This window comes from Eucyclogobius newberryi, unplaced genomic scaffold (assembly GCF_026437365.1).
Source record: "Eucyclogobius newberryi isolate DKJ021-1_F unplaced genomic scaffold, fEucNew1.0.hap1 SCAF_22, whole genome shotgun sequence".
Lineage (NCBI taxonomy): Eukaryota > Metazoa > Chordata > Actinopteri > Gobiiformes > Gobiidae > Eucyclogobius > Eucyclogobius newberryi.
Window position 1 is genome coordinate 21,462,380 of NW_027315857.1, and position 25,492 is coordinate 21,487,871.

The 25,492-nt window shown below is 46.3% G+C and overlaps 1 protein-coding gene across 1 annotated transcript; it reads right to left on the minus strand.

The window, feature by feature from the left end:
- Positions 1 to 556: 556 nt before the first annotated feature.
- Positions 557 to 23,865, minus strand: cmasa (cytidine monophosphate N-acetylneuraminic acid synthetase a). Its single transcript, XM_072459150.1, has 8 exons — positions 23,606 to 23,865; positions 9,686 to 9,828; positions 8,762 to 8,917; positions 7,801 to 7,937; positions 4,707 to 4,801; positions 4,418 to 4,589; positions 1,815 to 1,980; positions 557 to 878 (listed from the first exon to the last, which is right to left on the minus strand). Exons 1-8 carry the CDS (start codon positions 23,848 to 23,850, stop codon positions 664 to 666), a joined length of 1,329 nt encoding a protein of 442 aa, XP_072315251.1. The 5' UTR covers positions 23,851 to 23,865; the 3' UTR covers positions 557 to 663.
- Positions 23,866 to 25,492: the final 1,627 nt, after the last annotated feature.

Here is a 25,492-nt window from a genome sequence, read left to right on the forward strand (position 1 = left end):
AACTTGGAAAAAAATCCTTTTAAAAAAAATGTGGGGAAAAAATGAGAATTCACAAAAAAAAAATGAGAATTCACAAAAAAAAAAAAAAAGAAATTGGAAAAAAATCAGAAAAAATAATATAACATTGAAAAAAAACCTTTAAAACATGTTTAAACGTTTTTTTTTTAAACTACAAAAAAATAAAGGATGAAAAAAAAAAATCTAATTAAAAACATGCACAGTCGCAGTCGTGATGGCCGCAGAAGATCCCGGTGTTGGACTTAATGACGCCACAGAAAAAAAACCTTATTAAGAATGTAAGAGGTTTTGTCTATAGAGTTTTGTTTATAAGAAAACTGAAATTTCCCCATTGTGTGGACAAATAAAGGCTTATCTTATCTTATCTGAGGCTCAGAGGGAGAGGACCTTCTAAACAGGCGTGGGTTTAATGAGGCAACTATGACAAAACATGGTCGAAATGGTCTAAACTTTGCATAACGTGTCCTTTAATGTGTCCTTCTAAGTGTCGATATCGAGCACGTCTTCCACAGCAGCCGCAGCGAGGAGCGAGCGCAAACGTTGTCATTCTTTCTAGCTACTCCACCGAAATCTGAGAAAAAGAAATCACCACCGGAGAGAGTCGTCTGTGAACATGCTAGAGGGCAGAGCGGCCCCGGGGCCCCTTCACCAGCTGGTGCAGTCGATGCGGTCCTGCTCCAGCTGGGACTTGGCCTTGCGCTTCTGCAGGCGGATGTGCTCGGCGAACTCGCGCACGGCCCCCTGGCCCCCCGCCGTGCGGCAGATGTACTTGGCCCCGTTGATCGCCGCCACCGGGGCGTCCGACGGCACGGCGCTCTGGCCCGCCATGTTCAGGCACTCCACGTCCAGCTCGTCGTTTCCTGGCGGAGGGGGAAAAGTGTTTAGTCGCCGCGTTCAGAGACGACGTGATAATGAAAAACGCGACTTAAAGGGCCAATGACGGGCTTTATTTGGTGTATTTGTACCTGTTGCACATATAAATGATAGTTTTACACCAATCGAGCAGGTATTTGTGGAGAAAACGTTAACAGGAAGTGACATCACACTCGTTCCAGTCAAAGTTTATGCAGAATTTAAGAAACAATTTTTTTTGAAGCTCTAAACGTTAATTCAACAAAATAAAGTCGCTATATTTTTATTGGTCAAATAAACAAAATGGTGACATTAGATGAGTTTTGTCTCAGTGTTTTCTGGGTAATTTTTTCCTCGTGTGATGTCATCAATTACAAACAGGAAGTGAAATTGTAAACCTAAAAAATTTGCTATTCTGGGAAAACGTTTTCATATTTTTTTGTGCAAAATTCTAAATATATTTATCTTAACTGCATTTCAGTTCAGTGAGTCGGTAAAACGTGTGGTTTTAAGCAGAAGTCAGACTTTGGAGGAAGAAATGTGACTATTATTTGTGTAAATGGCACAGATTATAAGTCAGTAGAGTTTATGTTCATGACATCAACGACTAAAAACCTATTTTACGTTCACTTTTTTTTTCCCCGTATTACCAGCACTTTGTGACCCCAAGTCTGTCCTACTGGAGTTTTCTCATCATTGCTACTCAAGTTAGTGTTCACCTTGAGCTAAAACTCTTCACTGCAAAATTCACAAATCTAACCAAGATATTTTCACCTAAACACAATAAGTCTGATTCTTTGTCTAGATTCAGGACATTTCTACTAAAAAAGGCTAAATAAGTAAGATTATTAAGATTATTTCACTTAATTTTTACTTAAAACAAGTGTATTTTCCTAGTTTTAGAAGGTGTCATTGTGCAGCGTAGAGGCCCGGGTGGTACTGACCCATGAAGGCCACGTCCTTCCAGCTGAGCTGCTTCTTCTGGACCAGAGCCTTGAGCTCCTCCAGAGGCTTCTCCCCCACACACAGCACCTCACAGCCCAGGCCACGCCCCACGCTCTGGGACAGAGCCTGGGACACGGGGTCCAGGCTGGAGGACACCAGCAGCACCTGCAACCAGAGCCACAGGGAGTCAGAGGGAGTCAGAGAGAGCCAGAGAGAGCCAGAGAGAGTCAGAGGGGAGTCAGAGGGAGTCAGAGGGAGCCAGAGAGAGCCAGAGGGAGCCAGAGGGAGTCAGGGGGAGCCAGAGGGAGTCAGAGAGAGTCAGAGAGGAGCCACATGGAGTCAGAGAGGAGCCATATGGAGTCAGAGGGAGTCAGAGAGTGCCAGAGAGAGTCAGAGGGGAGTCAGAGGGAGCCAGAGGGAGTCAGGGGGAGCCACAGGGAGTCAGAGAGAGCCAGAGAGAGTCAGAGGGGAGTCAGAGGGAGCCAGAGGGAGTCAGGGGGAGCCAGAGGGAGTCAGAGAGGAGCCACATGGAGTCAGAGAGGAGCCATATGGAGTCAGAGGGAGTCAGAGAGGAGCCACAGGGAGTCAGAGGGAGTCAGAAAGAGCCAGAGAGAGCCAGAGAGAGTCAGAGGGAGCCAGAGGGAGTCAGGGGGAGCCAGAGGGAGTCAGAGAGGAGCCACATGGAGTCAGAGAGGAGCCATATGGAGACAGAGGGAGTCAGAGAGTGCCAGAGGGAATCAGAGAGGAGCCACAGGGAGTCAGAGAGAGCCAGAGGGAGTCAGAGAGAGCCAGAGGGAGTCAGAGAGAGCCAGAGGGAGCCAGAGAGAGTCAGAGGGGAGTCAGAGGGAGTCAGAGGGAGCCAGAGAGAGCCAGAGGGAGCCAGAGGGAGCCAGAGGGAGCCAGAGGGAGTCAGAGAGAGTCAGAGAGGAGCCACATGGAGTCAGAGGGAGCCAGAGAGTGCCAGAGGGAGTCAGAGAGGAGCCACAGGGAGTCAGAGAGAGCCAGAGAGAGTCAGAGGGGAGTCAGAGGGAGCCAGAGGGAGTCAGGGGGAGCCAGAGGGAGTCAGAGAGGAGCCACATGGAGTCAGAGAGGAGCCATATGGAGTCAGAGGGAGTCAGAGAGTGCCAGAAGGAGTCAGAGAGTGCCAGAGGGAGTCAGAGAGGAGCCACAGGGAGTCAGAGGGAGTCAGAAAGAGCCAGAGAGAGCCAGAGAGAGTCAGAGGGAGCCAGAGGGAGTCAGAGAGGAGCCACATGGAGTCAGAGAGGAGCCACATGGAGTCAGAGAGGAGCCATATGGAGTCAGAGGGAGTCAGAGAGTGCCAGAGAGAGTCAGAGGGAGCCAGAGGGAGTCAGGGGGAGCCAGAGGGAGTCAGAGAGGAGCCACATGGAGTCAGAGAGGAGCCATATGGAGACAGAGGGAGTCAGAGAGTGCCAGAGGGAATCAGAGAGGAGCCACAGGGAGTCAGAGAGAGCCAGAGGGAGTCAGAGAGAGCCAGAGGGAGTCAGAGAGAGCCAGAGGGAGCCAGAGGGAGTCAGAGAGGAGCCACAGGGAGTCAGAGGGAGCCAGAGAGAGTCAGAGGGGAGTCAGAGTGGAGTCAGAGGGAGCCAGAGGGAGTCAGGGGGAGCCAGAGGGAGTCAGAGAGGAGCCACATGGAGTCAGAGAGGAGCCATATGGAGTCAGAGGGAGTCAGAGAGTGCCAGAGGGAGTCAGAGAGGAGCCACAGGGAGTCAGAGGGAGTCAGAGAGAGCCAGAGGGAGTCAGAGAGAGCCAGAGGGAGTCAGAGGGAGCCAGAGGGAGTCAGAGAGGAGCCACAGGGAGTCAGAGGGAGTCAGAGAGAGCCAGAGGGAGTCAGAGAGAGCCAGAGGGAGTCAGAGAGAGCCAGAGGGAGTCAGAGGGAGTCAGAGGGGAGTCAGGGGGAGCCAGAGGGAGTCAGAGAGAGCCAGAGAGAGCCAGAGGGAGTCAGAGAGGAGCCACATGGAGTCAGAGAGGAGCCACATGGAGTCAGAGGGAGTCAGAGAGGAGCCAGAGGAAGTCAGAGAGCCAAAGGGACTCAGAGGGGAGTCAGAGAGGAGCCAGAGAGCCACAGGGAGTCAGAGAGAGTCAGAGGGAGTCAGAGAGAGTCAGAGGGAGTCAGAGAGAGCCAGAGGGAGTCAGAGAGAGCCAGAGGGAGCCAGAGGGGAGTCAGAGAGAGCCAGAGGGAGTCAGAGAGAGCCAGAGGGGAGTCAGAGAGAGCCAGAGGGAGTCAGAGGGAATCAGAGGGAGTCAGAGAGGAGCCACATGGAGCCAGAGAGCCACAGGGAGTCAGAGAGCCACAGGGAGTCAGAGAGGAGCCACAGGGAGCCAGAGAGCCACAGGGAGTCAGAGGGGAGCCACAGGGAGTCAGAGAGCCACAGGGAGTCAGAGAGGGGCCACAGGGAGTCACAGGGAGTCAGAGAGGAGCCACAGGGAGTCACAGGAGTCAGAGGGAGTCAAATAGAGTCAGAGAGAGCCAGAGGGAGTCAGAAGGGAGTCAGAGGGGAGTTAGGGGGAGCCAGAGGGGAGTCAGGGGGAGCAAGAGGGAGTCAGAGGGAGTCAGAGGGGAGTAAGCAGCGGCTGGACCCACCTCGACGCCCTCCTTCTGCAGCATCCTGATCCCGGCGTTGTCCCTGGTGTTGATGGAAAGCATCTCTCCTCCTGAAGTGTTCATGTAGACCCTCCCGTCTGTCAGACACCCGGAGATGTTACAGAACATCAGCTTCACCACCTCCGGATTGTCACGCCCGAAGTAACCGTACCTGGAGCCAAACAGACCTGCGTTTATACGTTGTGAGATCTTTGGGCAGCGCCGCGCTACAGCCCTGGCACGAGCGTTAAATGTGTGACGAGATCTGCGGCTTTGGCGTTGTTCTGACCTGAGAACTCTCTGCTCTGCCACGGGCCAGTCGATGTCCACGTCGATGTCCACGCTGTACTCCGGGAGCATCTCGTAGTACGCCACTTTACGGCCCTGGACGTGAAATGGAACCGAAAGAATGGCTTTTAAATACAGAAGATAAAATGCAAGCGCTTTATTGGACAGAGCGTGAAATGGGAATGAGAGAGGGAAGGACATGCAGCAAATGGTTGGAGCTGGGTTCAAACTCACGAGCGGGTGATTGCGCTATGGAACCACCTGCGCTATGGAACCACCTGCGCCTTGGGACCACCTGCGCCTTGGGACCACCTGCGCCTTGGGACCACCTGCGCCTTGGGACCACCTGCGCCTTGGGACCACCTGCGCCATGGGACCACCTGCGCGCCATGGGACCACCTGCGCCCTGGGACCAACTGCGCCATGGGACCAACTGCGCCATGGGACCAACTGCGCCATGGGACCAACTGCGCCATGGGACCAACTGCGCCATGGGACCACCTGCGCCATGGGACCACCTGCGCCCTGGGACCACCTGCGCCCTTGGATCAACAGCGCCATGGGACCACCTGCGCTCTTGGCACCTGCGCTCTTGACACCTGTGCTGCGCTCTTGACACCTGCGCTGCGCTCTTGGCACCTGCGCTCTTGACACCTGCGCTGCGCTCTTGACACCTGCGCTGCGCTCTTGACACCTGCGCTGCGCTCTTGGCACCTGCGCTCTTGACACCTGCGCTCTTGGCACCTGCGCTCTTGGCACCTGCGCTCTTGACACCTGCGCTCTTGACACCTGCGCTCTTGACACCTGCGCTCTTGGCACCTGCGCTCTTGGCACCTGCGCTCTTGGCACCTGCGCTCTTGGCACCTGCGCTCTTGACACCTGCGCTCTTGACACCTGCGCTCTTGACACCTGCGCTCTTGACACCTGCGCTCTTGACACCTGCGCTCTTGACACCTGCGCTCTTGGCACCTGCGCTCTTGGCACCTGCGCTCTTGGCACCTGCGCTCTTGGCACCTGCGCTCTTGGCACCTGCGCTCTTGGCACCTGACACCTGCGCTCTTGACACCTGCGTTCTTGGCACCTGCACTCTTGACACCTGCACTCTTGACACCTGCGCTGCGCTCTTGGCACCTGCGCTCTTGGCACCTGCGCTCTTGGCACCTGCGCTCTTGGCACCTGCGCTCTTGGCACCTGCGCTCTTGGCACCTGCGCTCTTGGCACCTGCGCTCTTGGCACCTGCGCTCTTGGCACCTGCGCTCTTGGCACCTGCGCTCTTGGCACCTGCGCTCTTGACACCTGCGCTCTTGACACCTGCGCTCTTGACACCTGCGCTCTTGACACCTGCGCTCTTGGCACCTGCGCTCTTGACACCTGCGCTCTTGGCACCTGCGCTCTTGGCACCTGCGCTCTTGGCACCTGCGCTCTTGGCACCTGCGCTCTTGGCACCTGCGCTCTTGGCACCTGCGCTCTTGACACCTGCGCTCTTGACACCTGCGCTCTTGACACCTGCGCTGCGCTCTTGGCACCTGCGCTCTTGACACCTGCGCTCTTGGCACCTGCGCTCTTGACACCTGCGCTCTTGACACCTGCGCTCTTGACACCTGCGCTCTTGACACCTGCGCTCTTGACACCTGCGCTCTTGACACCTGCGCTCTTGACACCTGCGCTCTTGGCACCTGCGCTCTTGGCACCTGCGCTCTTGGCACCTGCACTCTTGACACCTGCGCTGCGCTCTTGACACCTGCGCTGCGCTCTTGGCACCTGCGCTCTTGACACCTGCGCTCTTGGCACCTGCGCTCTTGGCACCTGCGCTCTTGGCACCTGCGCTCTTGACACCTGCGCTCTTGACACCTGCGCTCTTGGCACCTGCGCTCTTGGCACCTGCGCTCTTGGCACCTGCGCTCTTGGCACCTGCGCTCTTGGCACCTGACACCTGCGCTCTTGACACCTGCGCTCTTGACACCTGCGCTCTTGACACCTGCGCTCTTGACACCTGCGCTCTTGACACCTGCGCTCTTGACACCTGCGCTCTTGGCACCTGCGCTCTTGACACCTGCGCTCTTGACACCTGCGCTCTTGACACCTGCGCTCTTGACACCTGCGAGATAAGGTGTGAGATGTTTGTTCTAAATGACGGATGGCAAGTAATCTCCTTTTGTTTTGCTTTGAGGTGTCCTCGTGCGAACCCAGAAGGATTTTGCAGTTAACCTAACACCTCTGCAGAGAACTCGAGAAACCTGCCAAACCTGCCGCACATGCAACTGGCGAATCGTGGCACAACAAAGAGACAATGCCCGTAGACGGGAAGGGGGGAGGGCCTTGTTTGCTCGTGACTACGTCTACGTGTCGAGTCTGGCGGACACGCATGATGATAAAACATTTTAATGAGCCTATATCACTTTAAAGAGCCTATTAAAAAGATGTCATTGCAGTTTGTCACAATCAATTTAAAAAGGACGATTAGACGAACTGGTCTCTTTCATTTGGATATCCTACGATCACGTTTCACCCCGTGCGATACGCAGCTCACGACACGATGAGATCACGATCTATATATTGCTCACGATATTCTACGTTACATCACTATTTTTTTTTAATTTTTCTGTGTTAAGCCCACGACCCGCACAAAGTCAAACTGAAATACGCCCATTTTAAATCATCAAAAAGGGGAATCATACCGAAAATGACTCATGGCAATAAATCGATACAGTAGCCCACGATATCGATACTTTATCACCAAATTTAGCATCACGATATATCGATATTTTGTACATTTGGCACAGCCCTAGTGTTAAAGCTGAGTCAAAGCACTGCCCCTCGTTAAAGTGACTTAATTACTTAGAGGCAAACTCATTAGAGTACTTCAAAACAACAAACTGAAGACTGGTAACGCTCTTTTCTGTCAAAATACGTAAGATACAGATCAGTAAATTAACATTTCAAGCATTTTGAAGCACTTTTTTCAGAATTCAAGCGCTTTAACAACCTTGAAAACAGACATTTTCCAGGATTTCAAGCAGCCACACAAACCCAGCTGAACCCCGAAGCACAGCGCGCGAGCTAGCACGAGCGCTAATGGTCGCCGCGGCGCGTACCTGTATGCGGCCGTCCTTCTCGATGAGTTCTCTGGTGGCGAAGTAGAAGGAGCCGTTTTCGCACAGCTCCCCGTCCCAGTCCTGGCGCCGCGGGCGGTTGCTCGGGTCCAGGTTCAGGGGAAACGTCAGCTCATCCGCTGGAAACACGCGCAAGAAATCATGAACATCATCATACCGCGTCTTTTGAACACTCGGAGCCTTTTACATTCGGGAGAACGATTTGGGGAAGAATATCGTGATTTTTTTTGCGGACGAATGACGCGGTTGCGGTTGGATTTGAGATTCGGTTTCATCGTTAAAACACGGAATGATGCACTTTTTAAACACGTCCAAGAGCGGTATCAGTAGAGAGAAGACTAATAAACTAATAAAAAAACAATTCCAATGCGTTTCAGGCCAATGTTTGCAGAGATCTAGGGATTTTATTTTGTTGCCAATACCAATATTTATCTTGCTGCTGTGGCCGTTAAGAGATATTAAGTTTAAAATACATAGCAAGGCCCACAAATCTATCTCAAGTTGAAATAAAGATTAAAAAACATGAAATTTCACTTAAAAAAACGTGAAATCGGTTTATCATTTGTTTTACTCATAGATGCAAACTTGAAAGTTTCATTTCACATTTCAGTTTGAAAAAAAAAACATACAGGGGTTTTTTTAAGTCTAAAAAAATGCATTAGAAGCACCAAATGTATACTTTTCACAACTTTCAGAGCAGAGTTTACCGGTAAAGCTAACAAACATTAGCATGCTAACAGCGCACTTCCTGTTTCGGCAAATAAAAGCGTCTATGCAAACAATGTGAAAATATAGACTGAAAGTTGCTATAGCGCTGCACTCTTATCTATGCAGTTCACCCAACTGACCACACGGAGCAGCGACGCGCAAAGATAAGATATTCCTTTATTGTCCCATTATTGTCGCAAAGCGGTCAAACAAACAGAACGGGTGAATTGCGTACTTCCTTTCTTGACCTCCTGCCAGCGGAAGTGGTGCCTCCTGACCACGGCGAACACCGAATCGTAGCCCTGGTCCGTGATGTACTCCAGCGCCTCCTTCAGGTGAAACGGGTGCAGGCAGGGGGAGGTGGCCTGGATGTGGCACACGACGTCGACCTCTGAGCGAGTGAGAAAGAGGAACACCATTGACTTGATCGCATAGACATTTTAACCCTGTTTCCACTGCGTTTCCTCATCGTTAGCCAACGCAACGATGTATTTTGATCAATTCTTGCATGTTCGAGTTCATCCCTGGAACTGAGAAAATTCCTATTTTCACCTACCCCCTGTCCCCACCCACATCCCTGTACTTAGTTGTGGTTATTTGGAAACATTAAGCTGCCGCGTGACACATGTAGAGTTCTAACATGTCTCGTAAAACACTTAAATGACTATTTCCTGCTTGTTACTGTGAAATGTTGCTATGAAGGTGCAGTTCTGCAGTTCTGAACAGGAAGTTAACGGACCGGTTTCTAGTACTAAGCCGTTGTAGATCAATATTGCAGTTTGCGATGTACAAAATGTAAAAAGATGCTTTACCGTATTTTCCGGACTATAAGTCACACCTTTTTTCATAGTTTTGGCCGGGGTGCGACTTATACTTATATTTCTACTTATACTTATACTCCGGAGCGACTTATGTGTGATATTATTTGTTATTTTCACACTTGCAACTGCATTTCATACTCCAGTGCAACTTATATATGTTTTTTTCTTCTCTATTATGCATTTTTTGGGTGGTGCGACTTATACTCCGGTGTAACTTATAGTCCAGAAAATACGGTACTTGTTTTGCCGTTAATAGGAAGTACTTTATCAATTTATATTTGCTTTGCTATTGCGCGTAGAGCGACGGCATCTGGGAGGAAGATTGACCCCGGTCTAACCTGGGTTGAGGCGGACGAACTCTTGAATCGTGTCTAGCGACGAGGAAGAGTCTTTGGATACTTCGGCGGAGCGGCGGTGGATTTGGGCCCCGCACGATCTCGCCACTTTCTCGATGTCGTCGTGGTCCGTCGACACCCACGTGCTGGGAATGCAAAAAGATGACATTTCAATCTACAGTCCTATCTGCACCTGGGGACGGGAACGAAGAACCGGTTCTACTTGAAATCACTCATTTTACTTAAAGTGCCTATGACAGGATTTTACCATTTTCTAACTTTGATTTTATTTGGGGACTTTATATAACTGTTTTACATAAAAAATATAGTTTTACACCAATCAAGCAGGTATTTGTGGAGAAAAGACAAAACGGTTTACACAAAAGAAATAAAGTCGTTCTCATATATTTTTGTTTGCCTTTTTTTTTTTTTTTTTTTTTAAATAGCGACGTTAAATGAGTTTTTGTCCAGAGTTTGCTGAGTTATTTCCTAGTGTGATGTCATCAATTACAAACAGGAAGTGAAATTCCAAACCTAACAAATTAGCTCGTCTGTGATTAAATGTTTACCGTACTTTTGGGACTTTAGGCCGCCACTTTTTTCCCCCATAACGGTGCGGTTAATGTATAGATTTTTACTGGCTAAAGGGCCACCAGGGGGCACGCTAGCAGGAAGCGCAAGCGTTTGATCCACTGTAGAAGAAGACGTCACACACTGTAGAAGAAGACGTCAGTGGACAGTGGTCATTGTATTCTTAAGCTTCAAAGCGCTGTGTTTTATGACAATCAGACTCATATTGACGGAGAAATGAGTCTAATGAGGAAGTGACTCTAGACGCAGCGAAACGCAAAGACACACGTGGAGCGCGGACATGCGATATACAACGTTCTGCAGTTTAGAACCTGCCGCATTGAAATGACATTGCAACATCCTTAGCAAATACAAAATGCTTAGTTTTGACAATTTTATTGTATTTACAAATCTAAGAACGCTATTCAAAATCCTTAATAATGCTGCTTCACTTCCCAACGACTCGATCCACCAGCACCATCCCGAAAACATCCTCGGCCTTCGCACAATCGGCCTTTTCTTTTTTTAATTACCAGACAGTGGAATCAACTCCCAGAGAGTCTGAAATTGTCCGTAGATATTCATAACGGCGCTCGAAACTTGAAAAAGCTCATCCTGGATAATCAACGGTGCCGACTTTGATTTTAGCTGTATTTTTTGTATCCGTCTGTATTAATTGTGTAACTCTTAGAAATGAATTTGTTTTATAGTGTGTTTTACTGAGCTAATGTTGATAATGAAATGTAACGTGTCGTAATTGTAATGAAATGTGTACTTTGTGATGTATTCGCCTGCCCAGGGACTGTAGATTGAAAGTAGCAGGAGCTAAATCTGGTGCAGATCATCTTTTCTCTTGAAGATGAATGATTTTGTACATGGTCCCTGACAAAGAAAGACTAAACTAAACTTTCTTGGTCCTGATCCGTGCATGGGGTGGACCATATATTAATGTAAATATCTCGTGTTAAAGGCGACAGTAGGGACAGCTGTGATTGTGTTTACTTTTAATATTTATTTTGAGATTTTGTTGCACGTAGGCTTTATTAAACAGGAAAGGACAGAGTGAAATAGAGGGATGAGAGAGAAGGGAGTGTTCTCTGTCCATCGTCATATCACAGGATTCGCCAAGATAAATATTGTAAAAAAATAATAAACTAATCTGTCCTTCACTGGTGTTAGCTGCTATCACTGTAAACGTGGCATTCTGGTTTGGTGTAAAATGTGCGTTTCCTGTTTTAATTTCAGAGACAGATTTGTATTTACTTGTTAGCTAAATAAATCGTATAAACTGGAATAAAGACAGCTCTTTTTCATTCTTTAAAGCGCCCCCTACAGGTCGTTTTGCTTAAAAAATTATACAAATGTTATCCCAGGATAGCACCGTTTTTTTTGGTTTATAATTAGGCCCGAGCGCCACAAGCTGGCGAGAGGCCTATTAATCTCGTAAGGCCGTGCGAAGCACGGCTGCGAAAGTGCGCACATAGTGCGCACGAAATCGAGCGCGAAGCGCTCGCCCACTTCCAAACACTCACTAACGCACTCCTTCACTCATGCACGCCCCGTGCATACTAATTAGTAGTAGGAAAATGGAACATTACCGTTGTAAACGGGCGAAGCCCGTGCAAAAGTGCGCACTAAACGAGCACTTTACATTGAGATGACGACCGCTTCGCGGTCGTCATCCCCATATAAAGCACTCATTTGCGCTAAGTACCTCACGAATACGTTCCCCATCTCTTGCATGTTCCGTGCATATAAGCATGTAATGCAAAAAATGAACATTATTACTGTATAGAGGGCCAAAAACACAAAGTGGGCGGAGCCCACTCAAAATTAACGAAAGTACCCGTCAGTGACCAGGGACCCACACCATGAGGTAGGAAAGCGCGAGCGCTTTCCGAAAATGTATAGTTTATGATATTTGGAAAATGGGAAACATTGTTTTCGTATCGGAATATTATTCTTTCTTTCTTTCTTTCTTTCTTCTTCTCGGGACCAACCCCCCTATTTTTCACCCAGTGAACATTGACGAAAAGTCACAAAAATTTGAACACCTCTAAAAATCGTGCCTCTCTACATTCTGGCTATTTCCCTTTTCTAAAATAAAAAAAATTGGCGCGTCAGCGCCCCCAAATGTAGCAAAAATGCATTGAGAGATGGGAAATGACCCAAAAAAAATCTGATCGTAGAATCATGAAATTTGGCGCAGAGGTAGATGGTGACAAGAGAAGTAAAAAATATTATTACGGCAACGCCGTCCGCCCAACCAAATGTCGGCCATATTGCTTCAAAAATGGCTAAACATGACTTCGGAGTTTTTCCAAACGTCGTACTTTTACGAACTCCTCCCAGGGCGTTGGCCCTAAAAAGCTGAAATTTGGTGAAAATGCTACTGAGGAGTGGGACATCAAAAGTTATCCAAATTACATTGATACCTGTCACGGTCTCTGTGCGGCGAAGCCGCAAACTGTAGCAAGAATTTCAGAAATCTCCCAAATTTAACATTTCTGCCGTTTGCGCAGATAAAGTCCGAATTGCGTCAAATTAGAATCAGTTGTTAAACTCTTTGCCCTAAACCTACTTGAAGTGAAATAAATTAATTTGGAGCCACAGCGCCCCCTACAGATTTTATATGGAGGTTAAATATTTAGTTTTGCGAAATTATATGAAATTTGACACACAACTCAATTTTGGCATCCCCATCAAAAAAGTCAACGAGACCCATGTCATAATTGTTATGGCTTTGCCGTAACGATGACCGAAACCTTCCATGTTATTCCAATGGGGAAATCGCCAGAACATGTTTACACTTTAGACTTTCACAAACTCCTCTTAGGGCGTTAGACATATTAACCTGAAATTTGGTGAGACTCATCTTCAAGACCATCAAAAGTTATCCACATTTTTATTCAAAGAGTCACGGTGTCTGTGCGGCAAAGCCGCACATTTTGCCAAGAATTCAAAATAAAATTGCTTTTTGATGGTAAAACAAAGGGAAGAAGATGTGACAGCGTCACAGATTCAGCAGTAGGCGTAATAAAAGGACAATTGGGGCGCGTTAGCGCCCCCTCCTCTTGCGGCGTGGCGGCGGCGTAGCGAGGGCCGATCATTGCCGCTTGCGGCTATATTTTCACTTCCTGTTTGTAATTGATGACATCACAGTAGGAAATTACCCAGCAAACACTGGGCAAAAACTCACAATGTCACAATTCGTTTCATTTTGACGAATAAAATGCTATGAAAGTACATTTATTCTGTTGAATTCTTCTATTGAGAGTCAAAAAAAGTTGTTTCTTGGTGTAAATTCTGTGTAAACTTTGACCGGAACGAGTGTACCCAGTGTGATGTCACTTCCTGTCATTTTTCTAAAGGTTTTTCAACGTTTTCTCCGCAAATACCCGCTTGATTGGTGTAAAACTATAATGTATATGTACGACAGGTATAAACACACCAAATAAAGTCAACATTAGAAAATAGTGAAATCTTTCAAAATGTTTACATATAAATACACCATTTCTCAGTACTTTTGTGTGCATAAATGCCCAAAACATCCCGTCTGTTTGATCAGATTTCATGTCCTCAGTTGAAGCGCCTGAATTTGTTTACGATGTGCACTTTGAACAGAATGAACAGGTTTTTTATGGCGGCCACAAAACGACCTTTGCTCCATAAATACAGTTCTTTGTTGAAGTAAAAGAACAGATAACTTATAGAAAGCTTTAAAAAAACAAAACAAAAAAACACTCTTAATATAAAAACTCTTATAAACAAAACTCTTCTAGACAGAAAAAGAAAAATATAAAAATAAAATAAGACGAAAATAATAATAATAGTGCCAAAAGTAAACACTTATTTACAGCAGTGATATGCACATCAATATGACATTATTGCGTATGAGTATTGCACATGAATATGACAGTATTGCGTATGAGTATTGCACATGAATATGACATTATTGCGTATGAGTATTGCACATGAATATGACAGTATTGCGTATGAGTATTGCACATGAATATGACATTATTGTGTAAGAGTATTGCACATGAATATGACATTATTGTGTACGAGTATTGCACATGAATATGACATTATTGCGTATGAGTATAGCACATGAATATGACATTATTGTAATCATACATTTGTTCGATGAGAATATGAACATGAATGAAATGTCAGAATAATAACGCAAATTATTTTGCAAATACCGTGTTTAAGTACAGCCCGATTCACAAAGTGTGAAGACAGAGACGAGGAGCAAGTGTTTATAGAACAAGAACAAGAAGAAAAAGAAATATAGCCGCAAGCGGCAATGATTGGCCCTCGCTACGCCGCCGCCACGCCGCAAGAGGAGGGGGCGCTAACGCGCCCCAATTGTCCTTTTATTACGCCTACTGCTGAATCTGTGACGCTGTCACATCTTCTCCCCTTTGTTTTACCATCAAAAAGCAATTTTATTTTGAATTCTTGGCAAAATGTGCGGCTTTGCCGCACAGACACCGTGACTCTTTGAATGAAAATGTGGATAACTTTTGATGGTCCACCCCTGAAGATGAGTCTCACCAAATTTCAGGTTAATATGTCTAACGCCCTAAGAGGAGTTTGTGAAAGTCTAAAGTGTAAACATGTTCTGGCGATTTCCCCATTGGAATAACATGGAAGGTTTCGGTCATCGTTACGGCAAAGCCATAACAATTATGACATGGGTCTCATTGACTTTTTTTATGGGGATGCCAAAATTGAGTTGTGTGTCAAATTTCATATAATTTCGCAAAACTAAATATTTAACCTCCATATAAAATCTGTAGGGGGCGCTGTGGCTCCAAATTAATTTATTTCACTTCAAGTAGGTTTAGGGCAAAGAGTTTAACAACTGATTCTAATTTGACGCAATTCGGACTTTATCTGCGCAAACGGCAGAAATGTTAAATTCTTGCTACAGTTTGCGGCTTTGCCGCACAGAGACGGTGACAGGTATCAATGTAATTTGGATAACTTTTGATGTCCCACTCCTCAGTAGCATTTTCACCAAATTTCAGCTTTTTAGGGCCAACGCCCTGGGAGGAGTTCGTAAAAGTACGACGTTTGGAAAAACTCCGAAGTCATGTTTAGCCATTTTTGAAGCAATATGGCCGACATTTGGTTGGGCGGACGGCGTTGCCGTAATAATATTTTTTACTTCTCTTGTCACCATCTACCTCTGCGCCAAATTTCATGATTCTACGAGGAGGAGGAGGAGGAGGAGGAGGAGGAGGAGGAGGAGGAGGAGGAGGAGGAGGAGGAGGAGGAGGAGGAGGAGGAGGAGGAGGAGGAGGAGGAGGAGGAGGAGGAGGAGGAGGAGGAGGAGGAGGAGGAGGAGGAGGAGGAGGAGGAGGAGGAGGAGAAGAAGAAGAAGAAGAAGAAGAAGAAGAAGAAGAAGAAGAAGAAGAAGAAGAAGAAGAAGAAGAAGAAGAAGAAGAAGAAGAAGAAGAAGAAGAAGAAGAAGAAGAAGAAGAAGAAGAAGAAGAAGAAGAAGAAGAAGAAGAAGAAGAAGAAGAAGAAGAAGAAGAAGAAGAAGAAGAAGAAGAAGAAGAAGAAGAAGAAGAAGAAGAAGAAGAAGAAGAAGAAGAAGAAGAAGAAGAAGAAGAAGAAGAAGAAGAAGAAGAAGAAGAAGAAGAAGAAGAAGAAGAAGAAATATAGCCGCAAGCGGCAATGATCGGCCCTCGCCACGCCGCCGCCACGCCGCAAGAGGAGGGGGCGCTAAAGCGCCCCAATTGTCCTTTTATCACGCCTACTGCTGAATCTGTGACGCTGTCACATGTTCTCCGCTTTGTTTTACCATCAAAAAGCAATTTTATTTTGAATTCTTGGCAAAATGTGCGGCTTTGCCGCACAGACACCGTGACTCTTTGAATGAAAATGTGGATAACTTTTGATGGTCCTGAAGATGAGTCTCACCAAATTTCAGGTTAATAGGGCTGACGCCCTGGGAGGAGTTTGTGAAAGTCTAAAGTGTAAACATGTTCTGGCCCCATTGGAATAACATGGGAGGTTTCGGTCATCGTTACGGCAACGCCATAACAATTATGACATGGGTCTCATTGACTTTTTTGATGGGGATGCTAAAATTGAGTTGTGTGTCAAATTTCATATAATTTCGCAAAACTAAACATTTAACCTCCATATAAAATCTGTAGGGGGCGCTGTGGCGCCAAATGAATTTATTTCACTTCAAGTAGGTTTAGGGCAAAGAGTTTAACAACTGATTCTAATTTGACGCAATTCGGACTTTATCCGCGCAAACGGCAGAAATTTTAAATATGGGAGATTTCTGAAATTCTAGCTACAGTTTGCGGCTTCGCCGCACAGAGACCGTGAGAGGTATCAATGTAATTTGGATAACTTTTGATGTCCCACTCCTCAGTAGCATTTTCACCAAATTTCAGCTTTTTAGGGCCAAAGCCCTGGGAGGAGTTCGTAAAAGTACGACGTTTGGAAAAACTCCGAAGTCATGTTTAGCCATTTTTGAAGCAATATGGCCGACATTTGGTTGGGCGGACGGCGTTGCCGTAATAATATTTTTTACTTCTCTTGTCACCATCTACCTCTGCGCCAAATTTCATGATCCTACGATCAGATTTTTTTTGGGTCATTTCCCATCTCTCAATGCATTTTTGGTACATTTGGGGGCGCTGACGCGCCAATTTTTTTTATTTTAGAAAAGGGAAATAGCCAGAATGTAGAGAGGCACGATTTTTAGAGGTGTGAACATTTTTGTGACTTTTCGTCAATGTTCACTGGGTGAAAAATAGGAGGGTTGGTCCCGAGAAGAAGAAGAAGAAGAAGAAGAAGAAGAATATTCCGATGCGAAAACAATGTTTCCCATTTTTCAAATATCATAAACTATACATTTTCGGAAAGCGCTCGCGCTTTCCTACCTCATGGTGTGGGTCCCTGGTCACTGACGGGTACATTCGTTAATTTTGAGTGGGCTCCGCCCACTTTGTGTTTTTGGCCCTCTATACAGTAATAATGTTCAATTTTTGCATTACATGCTTATATGCACGGAACATGCAAGAGATGGGGAACGTATTCGTGAGCTACTTAGGGCAAATGAGTGCTTTATATGGGGATGACGACCGCTTCGCGGTCGTCATCCCAATGTAAAGTGCTCGTTTAGTGCGCACTTTTGCACGGGCTTCGCCCGTTTACAACGGTAATGTTCCATTTTCCTACTATTAATTAGTATGCACGGGGCGTGCGTGAGTGAAGGAGTGCGTTAGTGAGTGTTTGGAAGTGGGCGAGCGCTTCGCGCTCGATTTCGTGCGCACTACGTGCGCACTTTCGCAGCCGTGCTTCGCACGGCCTTACGAGATTAATAGGCCTCTCGCCAGCTTGTGGCGCTCGGGCCTAATTAAAGCCGCAAGCGGCATCCAACGTCCCTCGCGGGCCGCCGGCCTTCCGACTCTGCGCTTTCGACTTGATAAAGATGGCGCCCTTATTGTGTTGAATTAAAAAAGAACTTGACAGACGGCGACACATTGGACATGGCCAATCCAGTGCAAATGAACACAAGTGTCAGTCAAATTTGCTGCTGCGCCGCCGCACAGAGACCGTAGCACTTGGAATAAAAATATGGATAAGTTTTGATGCCCCGCTTGTGTAGATGATATTCTCCAAATATGAGTTTGATCGGACAATCGCCCTAGGAGGAGTTCGTTAAAGTGTGAAGCGTAAAAATGTGGTGATTTGAGCGATTCTACGATTTTCCCATAAGGATAACATGGGATGTTTCTGTCATCGCTACGGTTACGCCGTACAAAATATGACTTTGGCTCTCATACTTTTATGATCAGGATGGCAAATTAGAATTTTGTTCAAAATATCATGTCATTTGGAAAAACTCTTGTTTATAGGCCACTCTGAAGGCCAAATAGTCAGAATTCTGGGAAATGTTTGCGGCTCCGTCGCACAGAGACCGTAAAAGTTATCCTTAAAATTTGGATAACTTTAGATACACCACTTGTCTAGAGGACGTCCGCCGATTTTGAAGTCGGTGTGCAAAACGCCCTAGGAGGAGTTCGTCAAAGTTTGACGTGAACAAAATGGCTAACACAGCGTGTTTTCATTTTCAAAGGAAGATGGCGGCCATAGGGTAAGTCTGGGGGCGTGGCCACAATAATATTTGTTTTTTGTCCTCACAAGAGGAATGCGTGTTCCAAATTTCGTAGCTTTACGACAAAGTTGACCTCGGGGCGTCTCCCATAGGCGCAATGTATTTTGACTTTTGTCGGTGGCGCTGTCGCGCCATTTTTTTAGGAAAAAAAAAATGGCCCAGAGAAAACAAAATTTTTCGCCGATTCTGAATTTTGGGCAAAGTTTGGTGAGTTTTTGAGCATGTTCAGGGGATCAAATTAGAGTTCAAAGCGATGAAGAACAAGAAAAATTAAAGCCGCAAGCGGCATCCAACGGCCCTCGCGGGCCGCCGGCCTTCCGACTCTGCTCTCTGCATTTTACAGAGATGGCGCTAACGCAATTATCTAAGAACTAAGACAGCGACACATTGGACATGTGGACAACCAGTGCAAATGAACACAAATGTCGGTCAAATATGCAGCTCCACGGCACAGAGACCGTAGCACTTAAAATCAAAATATGGATAACTTTTGATGCCCCATTTGTGTAGATGATTTCCCCAAATATGAGCTTGATCGGGCAATCGGCCTAGGAGGAGTTGGTGAAAGTGTGAAGCGTGAAAATGTGGTCATTTTAGAGATTTCGCTGTTTTCCCATTTCTGACATATATTTGCGGGTCCGCCACACAGAGACCGTAGCACTTAGAATCAAAATATGGGTAAGTTTTGATGGCCCGCTTGTGTAGATGATTTTCCCCAAATATGAGCTTGATCGGACAATCGCCCTAGGAGGAGTTTGTTAAAGTGTGAAGTGTAAAAATGTGGTGATTTGAGCGATTCTACGATTTTCCCATAAGGATAACATGGGATGTTTCTGTCAACGCTACGGTTACGCCGTACAAAATATGACTTTGGCTCTCATACTTGTATGATCAGGATGGCAAATTAGAATTTAGTGCAAAATGTCATGTCATTTGGAAAAACTCTATTGTTTATAGGCCACTCTGAAGGCCAAATAGTCAGAATTCTGGGAAACGTTTGCGGCTCCGTCGCACAGAGACCGTAAAAGTTATCCTTAAAATTTGGATAACTTTAGATGCCCCACTTGTCTAGAGGACGTACACCGATTTTGAGGTTGGTGGGCAAAACGCACTAGGAGGAGTTCGTTGAAGTGTAAAACATAAAAATGTGGTAATTTGAGAGATTTGGTGGTTTTCCCATAGGGATAACATGGGAGGTTTATGTCATCGCTACGACTACGCCGTAAAAATTAAGGCATTTGTCTGATTGGCTTTTTTGATCGGGACGCCAAAATATAATTTTGGGCAAAGTTTAGAAAATTTTGGTAAAACTAATTTTTGACCTTCAATGTTAATTTAAAGGTCACTCTGTAGGGGGCGCTATCGCGCCTATTTCAATTTTGTCATCATAAACTGGTCCAAACTAGAAAGTTGAACAATATGATTCAAATTTGGTCCTAATCGGACTTGTTTTGATCAAATGGGAACAATTTTTAGATCTGCAATATCCCAAAATAAGTTGTCGAACTTTGCGGCTGCGCCGCACACAGACCGTAAAAGGAATCTCAAAAAATTGGATAACTTTAGATGCCCCACTTGTCCAGAGGACGTCCGCCGATTTTGAAGTCGGTGGGCAAAACGCCCTAGGAGGAGTTCGTCAAAGTTTGACGTGAACAAAATGGCTAACACAGCGTGTTTTCATTTTCAAAGGAAGATGGCGGCCATAGGGTAAGTCTAGGGGCATGGCCACAATGATTTTTTTTGTTTGTCCTCACGAGAGGAATGCGTGTCCCGAATTTCGTAGCTTTACGCCAAAGTTGACCTCGGGGCGTCTCCCATAGGCGCAATGTATTTTGACTTTTGTCGGTGGCGCTGTCGCGCCATTTTTTAACGAAAAAAAAAAATGGCCCAGAAAAAATAACATTTTTCGCCGATTCTGAATTTTGGGCAAAGTTTGGTGAGTTTTTGAGCATGTTCAGGGGGTCAAATTAGAGATCAAAGCGCTGAAGAAGAACAAGAAAAATAATAATAATATTTTTAGCAAAAACAATACAACATTGTCGACTATTTCTGTCATAGCAGGAGTAAGTATGCATGATCCATGCCTTCGGCATGGGCTAGTTCACTGTACTTGCCAGGGGCGACGGGGTACCAAATATGCTGGTCAGACAGTTGGTCAGACAGTTGCAACGCTGCCTTCGGCAGCGTTGCGGGAGCAATAGGCCCTCCGCCCTGCTGGGGCTCGGGCCTAATAAAAAAAATAATAATATTTTTAGCAAAAACAATATAGCCGTTTCCACTATAACAACAAATTATACATCCTTTGAAAGCTCTAAGCCTTCCCGATGCCGCCATGGGGTGGAATCATCATTACGAGCGCTTACGCGCTCGTCACTCCCTTTCCCGTCGGGGTGCCCCACCCACTTCCCATAGACTTCCATTGATTTGAGCAGATACAAGCATGGCCCATGCCTGCGGCATGGATTCTCGCGTACGGGACGATGCCAGGAGTGTTTTTGGAGGAATGCAGCGCTTCGCGCTGCTGTTGTCAACAATGAGTGAATGGGCTACGCCCATTCACTCATTGTTGACTATTTCTGTCATAGCAGGAGTAAGTATGCATGATCCATGCCTTCGCCATGGGCTAGTTCACTGTACTTGCCAGGGGCGACGGGGCACCAAACATGCGGGCTGTGCCCGCATGTTTGGTCAGACAGTTGCAACGCTGCCGCGGGAGCAATAGGCCCTCCGCCCTGCTGGGGCTCGGGCCTAATAATAAAAATAATAATATTTTTAGCAAAAACAATATAGCCGTTTCCACTATAACAACAAATTATACATCGTTTGAAAGCTCTAAGCCTTCCCGATGCAATGAGTGAATGGGCTACGCCCATTCACTCATTGTTTACTTTTTCTGTCATAGCAGGAGTAAGTATGCATGATCCATGCCTTCGGCATGGGCTAGTTCACTGTACTTGCCAGGGGCGACGGGGTACCAAACATGCGGGCGGCGCCCGCATGTTTGGTCATACAGTTTTTGGCCCACAGAAACAAAGAGAAAGTGTTAGCGGTCACCTCCAGAGTCTCGCTCTAAAACCTACAAACCAAATTAGAAATCTGGGGGTAATAATGGACTCAGACTTGAACTTTAATAGCCACGTCAAATCAATAACATCAGCAGCTTTTTACCATCTAAAAAACATTGCCAAAATCAAAAATATAGTGTCAAAACCAGATTTAGAGAGACTTATCCACGCGTTTGTCTCCAGTAGATTAGACTACTGTAACGGCCTGCTCACTGGTCTCTCCAAACGAGCTGTAAAACAGCTGCAGTACATCCAGAACGCTGCTGCTCGGGTCCTGACTAGAACCAGGAAGTATGATCACATTAGTCCTGTTCTCAGGTCTCTGCACTGGCTCCCTGTGGCTCAGAGAATAGACTTTAAAGCAGCTCTGCTTGTGTACAAGTCTCTCCATGGCCTAGCACCAAAGTACATCTTGGATATGTTAGTGCCATATGAACCATCTCGGACTCTGAGGACCTCAGGGACCGGCCTCCTGCTGGTGCCCAGAGTCAGGACAAAACATGGGGAATCTGCATTTCAGTTTTATTCAGCTAAAATCTGGAACAGTCTTCCTGAAGATGTGAGACAGGCTTCTACTCTGACAATGTTCAAATCTAAGCTAAAAACTGTTTTGTTTAGCTGCGCATATGACTAAAAGGATTTTTTCTTTGCACTCTTCTCTTTTGTTTGTGATTTTATTAGTTTAGAAAATCAGTTGGATTGATAATTTTTAATTTAGTTAATTTTATTGTATTTCTGTAATTTCTTTGTGATTTGAATGCATTTTTCCTGCTGTGAAGCACTTTGAATTGCCTTGTGTATGAAATGTGCTCTACAAATAAACTTGCCTTGCCTTGCCTTGCCTTACAGTTGCAACGCTGCCTTCGGCGGTCGTCATCTCAATGTAAAGTGCTCGTTTAGTGCGCACTTTTGCACGGGCTTCGCCCGTTTACAACGGTAATGTTCCATTTTCCTACTACTAATTAGTATGCACGGGGCGTGCGTGAGTGAAGGAGTGCGTTAGTGAGTGTTTGGAAGTGGGCGAGCGCTTTGCGCTCGATTTCGTGCGCACTACGTGCGCACTTTCGCAGCCGTGCTTCGCACGGCCTTACGAGATTAATAGGCCTCTCGCCAGCTTGTGGCGCTCGGGCCTAATAAGAAGAAGTATAAGAATAATAATAAAATAAGAAGAAGCAGAAGAAATATAACATGAAGAAGAAAAGGAAGAAAAAAGAATAATAATGATAATAAACTTCACCGACACCATTTTCTGACCGTTGAAACCATCGCTCAACAAAATAAAAGGCGTCACTCACTGCCAAACCGTAAATCTTTGTGTCATTTATACGGATTTTAGCTCTAACTACGTCATATTTCCTGGCCACGTGCAACCAGGAAGTTTAACGTTATAAACATCACCGGAATGGCCAAACCACTATGGGACACACACGGGACACAGACACGGGGGACACACACACGGGACAAACACGGGGGACACACACACACGGGACACACACACACACGGGACACACACACACACACAGGACACACACACGGGACACACACAGGGGACACACACACGGGACACACACACACGGGACACACACACACGGGACACACACACACGGGACACACACACGGGACACACACACACGGGACACACACACACGGGACACACACACACGGACACACACACACGGGACACACACACACGGGACACACACACACGGACACACACACACGGGACACACACACACGCGGGACACACACACACACACGGGACACACACAGGACACACACACGGGACACACACAGGGGACACACACACACACGGGACACACACACACACACGGGACACACACAGGACACACACACGGGACACACACAGGGGACACACACACGGGACACACACACACGGGACACACACACACGGGACACACGGACACACACACACGGGACACACACACACGGGACACACACACACGGGACACACACACACGGACACACACACACGGGACACACACACACGGGACACACACACACGGACACACACACACGGGACACACACACGGGACACACACACAGTGGTACAACCTGTCGCCTGCACTTCAAAGCGTTACCGATCATATATACATTTATTATTATTTATACGTGTACCTGTCGAACAAGCCCGAGTCCACCACGGCCCGCAGCACCCAGCCGATGAGCGGGATGCCCGCCAGGGTCTTGATGTTCTTCAGCGGGATGCCTTTGCTTCCGCCCCGCGCCAGGATCAGCGCCGCGGTGTGCCGCTGGTCCTTGGATCGCTTGGTCGCCGCGGCTGCAGACGACGGCGCGCCCACGTCGTCCCCGCCGCCGTTCGCAGCTTCTTCCTCCTTGCCGACGCGCTTACGGGTTGCCATGGTGCCGGTGGTCCTCCGCAGGGGGGGGGGGACGGTCAGGAGGAGAGGGCTCTGCTGGAGATAACCGGAGATACGAGACGCGTCCCGGGTTGTAGTGATGTAGTCGCGGTGGAACAGGCGTTTTAAGTAGCTTCTTCTTCTTCTTCTTCTTCTTCCTCCTCCTCGTCGTCTTCTTCTTCCTCCTCCTCGTCTTCTTCTTCCTCCTCCTCGTCTTCTTCTTCTCCTCCTTCTTTCGCGTTCGGTTGCTGTCTGAGTGTTACGTTACCGCCGCGCGCTACGGTGCTACGTCCCGGGACCGCGGAGCTATTATAGTCAGGCAGTAGTTGGCAGCTCCAGGGCGCATGCGCCTCGAAACCCGCTCTGAAGCGCGTAAGGGGAAGCGCGAGTCACGTGACGGAGGCGTGCCCCCCCCCCCCCGGAACTTGTCACGTGACGGAAGCGGTTGGCAGAAATTTGACCGTGTGGAGGGGGGCGGGGTCTAGACAAGAGATTAAAGTGTAAAGAATATAAAGATATAAAGAATAATAAAGTATAAATAATTTAAAGAATACAACTGCAGTAGGTGGAAAGAATAATAAAGTGTAAAGAATACAGATATAAAGAATAATAAAGTGTAAAGAATAAAGATATAAAGAATAATAAAGTGTAAAGAATTAAGTGCCGCTGCTGTTTCACGGGTGTGTCACTAGGGGGCTTCCGTCTCAAACCTGAGTTAATTTTTTAAACATTTTTTATGATTCAAATGTACAGTGATATAAAGGATCACGTTGCAAGAGGCTTAAAACAATTGCAGTTACAAAATATCTAGTAAATCTAGTAAAAATATTCATTGTATATCAATACTATTACTTTTTTTATTTTGTATTCAATGTAAAAAAAATAATCTTAATAAAAACACAAAAGAACCTTCATAGAATTTACATACGAGGACAAAAGGGATTCAAATACTATACATTTCGGTTTCTGGTTTGAGAATTTTGAGTAATCAAACCTGAGTTCATGGAGGATCCACAGAGCAGAATTTATGACTATTTAAAAAAGGAGGGATAAAAAGAGAGAGAGAGATCCTGCTCTAGAGTTTGTACACATGGCAGTCTGATGTTGACACTTTGTTGTGGTGGTTTTGTCATGTTCTGCTCAAATAAACTGAATAAAATAGACTGTGTCCCTCCACAGAAGGAAAATGTAGGGCCATTTTTAAATAAAACCTTAAATGTAATAAATCCTTGTTTTATCAAACATATTTTTTAATATTCATATTATTCTAGAAACACAGTTGCATCTATAATACACACAACTACAAAGTTATTTTTTTTCGCACCAGAGCACATTTCCCAATTGTGGAACAAATAAAGGCTTATCTTATCTTATCTTACAGAGAATGGGATTCAAACTATTGTGGCAGTACTAAAACACACCACTAGATGTCCCTCAGGAGTAATAATAATAATAATAAAACAAGTGTGTTATGATACCAGTGTATCTTTATTATTATCAATATTAGTATTAATAACTATTATTATTATTATTATTATTAGGCCCGAGCGCCACAAGCTGGCGAGAGGGATATTAGGTCCTCAAGTATGCACAAAGTAATAATAATAATAATAATAACCAATAATGTATGTAAGTATGTGTGATG

Coding starts and splice junctions, on each gene's coding strand:
- cmasa (XM_072459150.1), bottom strand. CDS start 23,850: ATGGCAACCCGTAAGCGCGTCGGCAAGGAGGAAGAAGCTGCGAACGGC. Junction 4,802..7,800: donor AGAAGGACGGCCGCATACAG/GTACGCGCCGCG, acceptor TTTCACGTCCAG/GGCCGTAAAGTGGCGTACTA. Junction 1,981..4,417: donor TGCAGAAGGAGGGCGTCGAG/GTGGGTCCAGCC, acceptor CTCTGGTTGCAG/GTGCTGCTGGTGTCCTCCAG.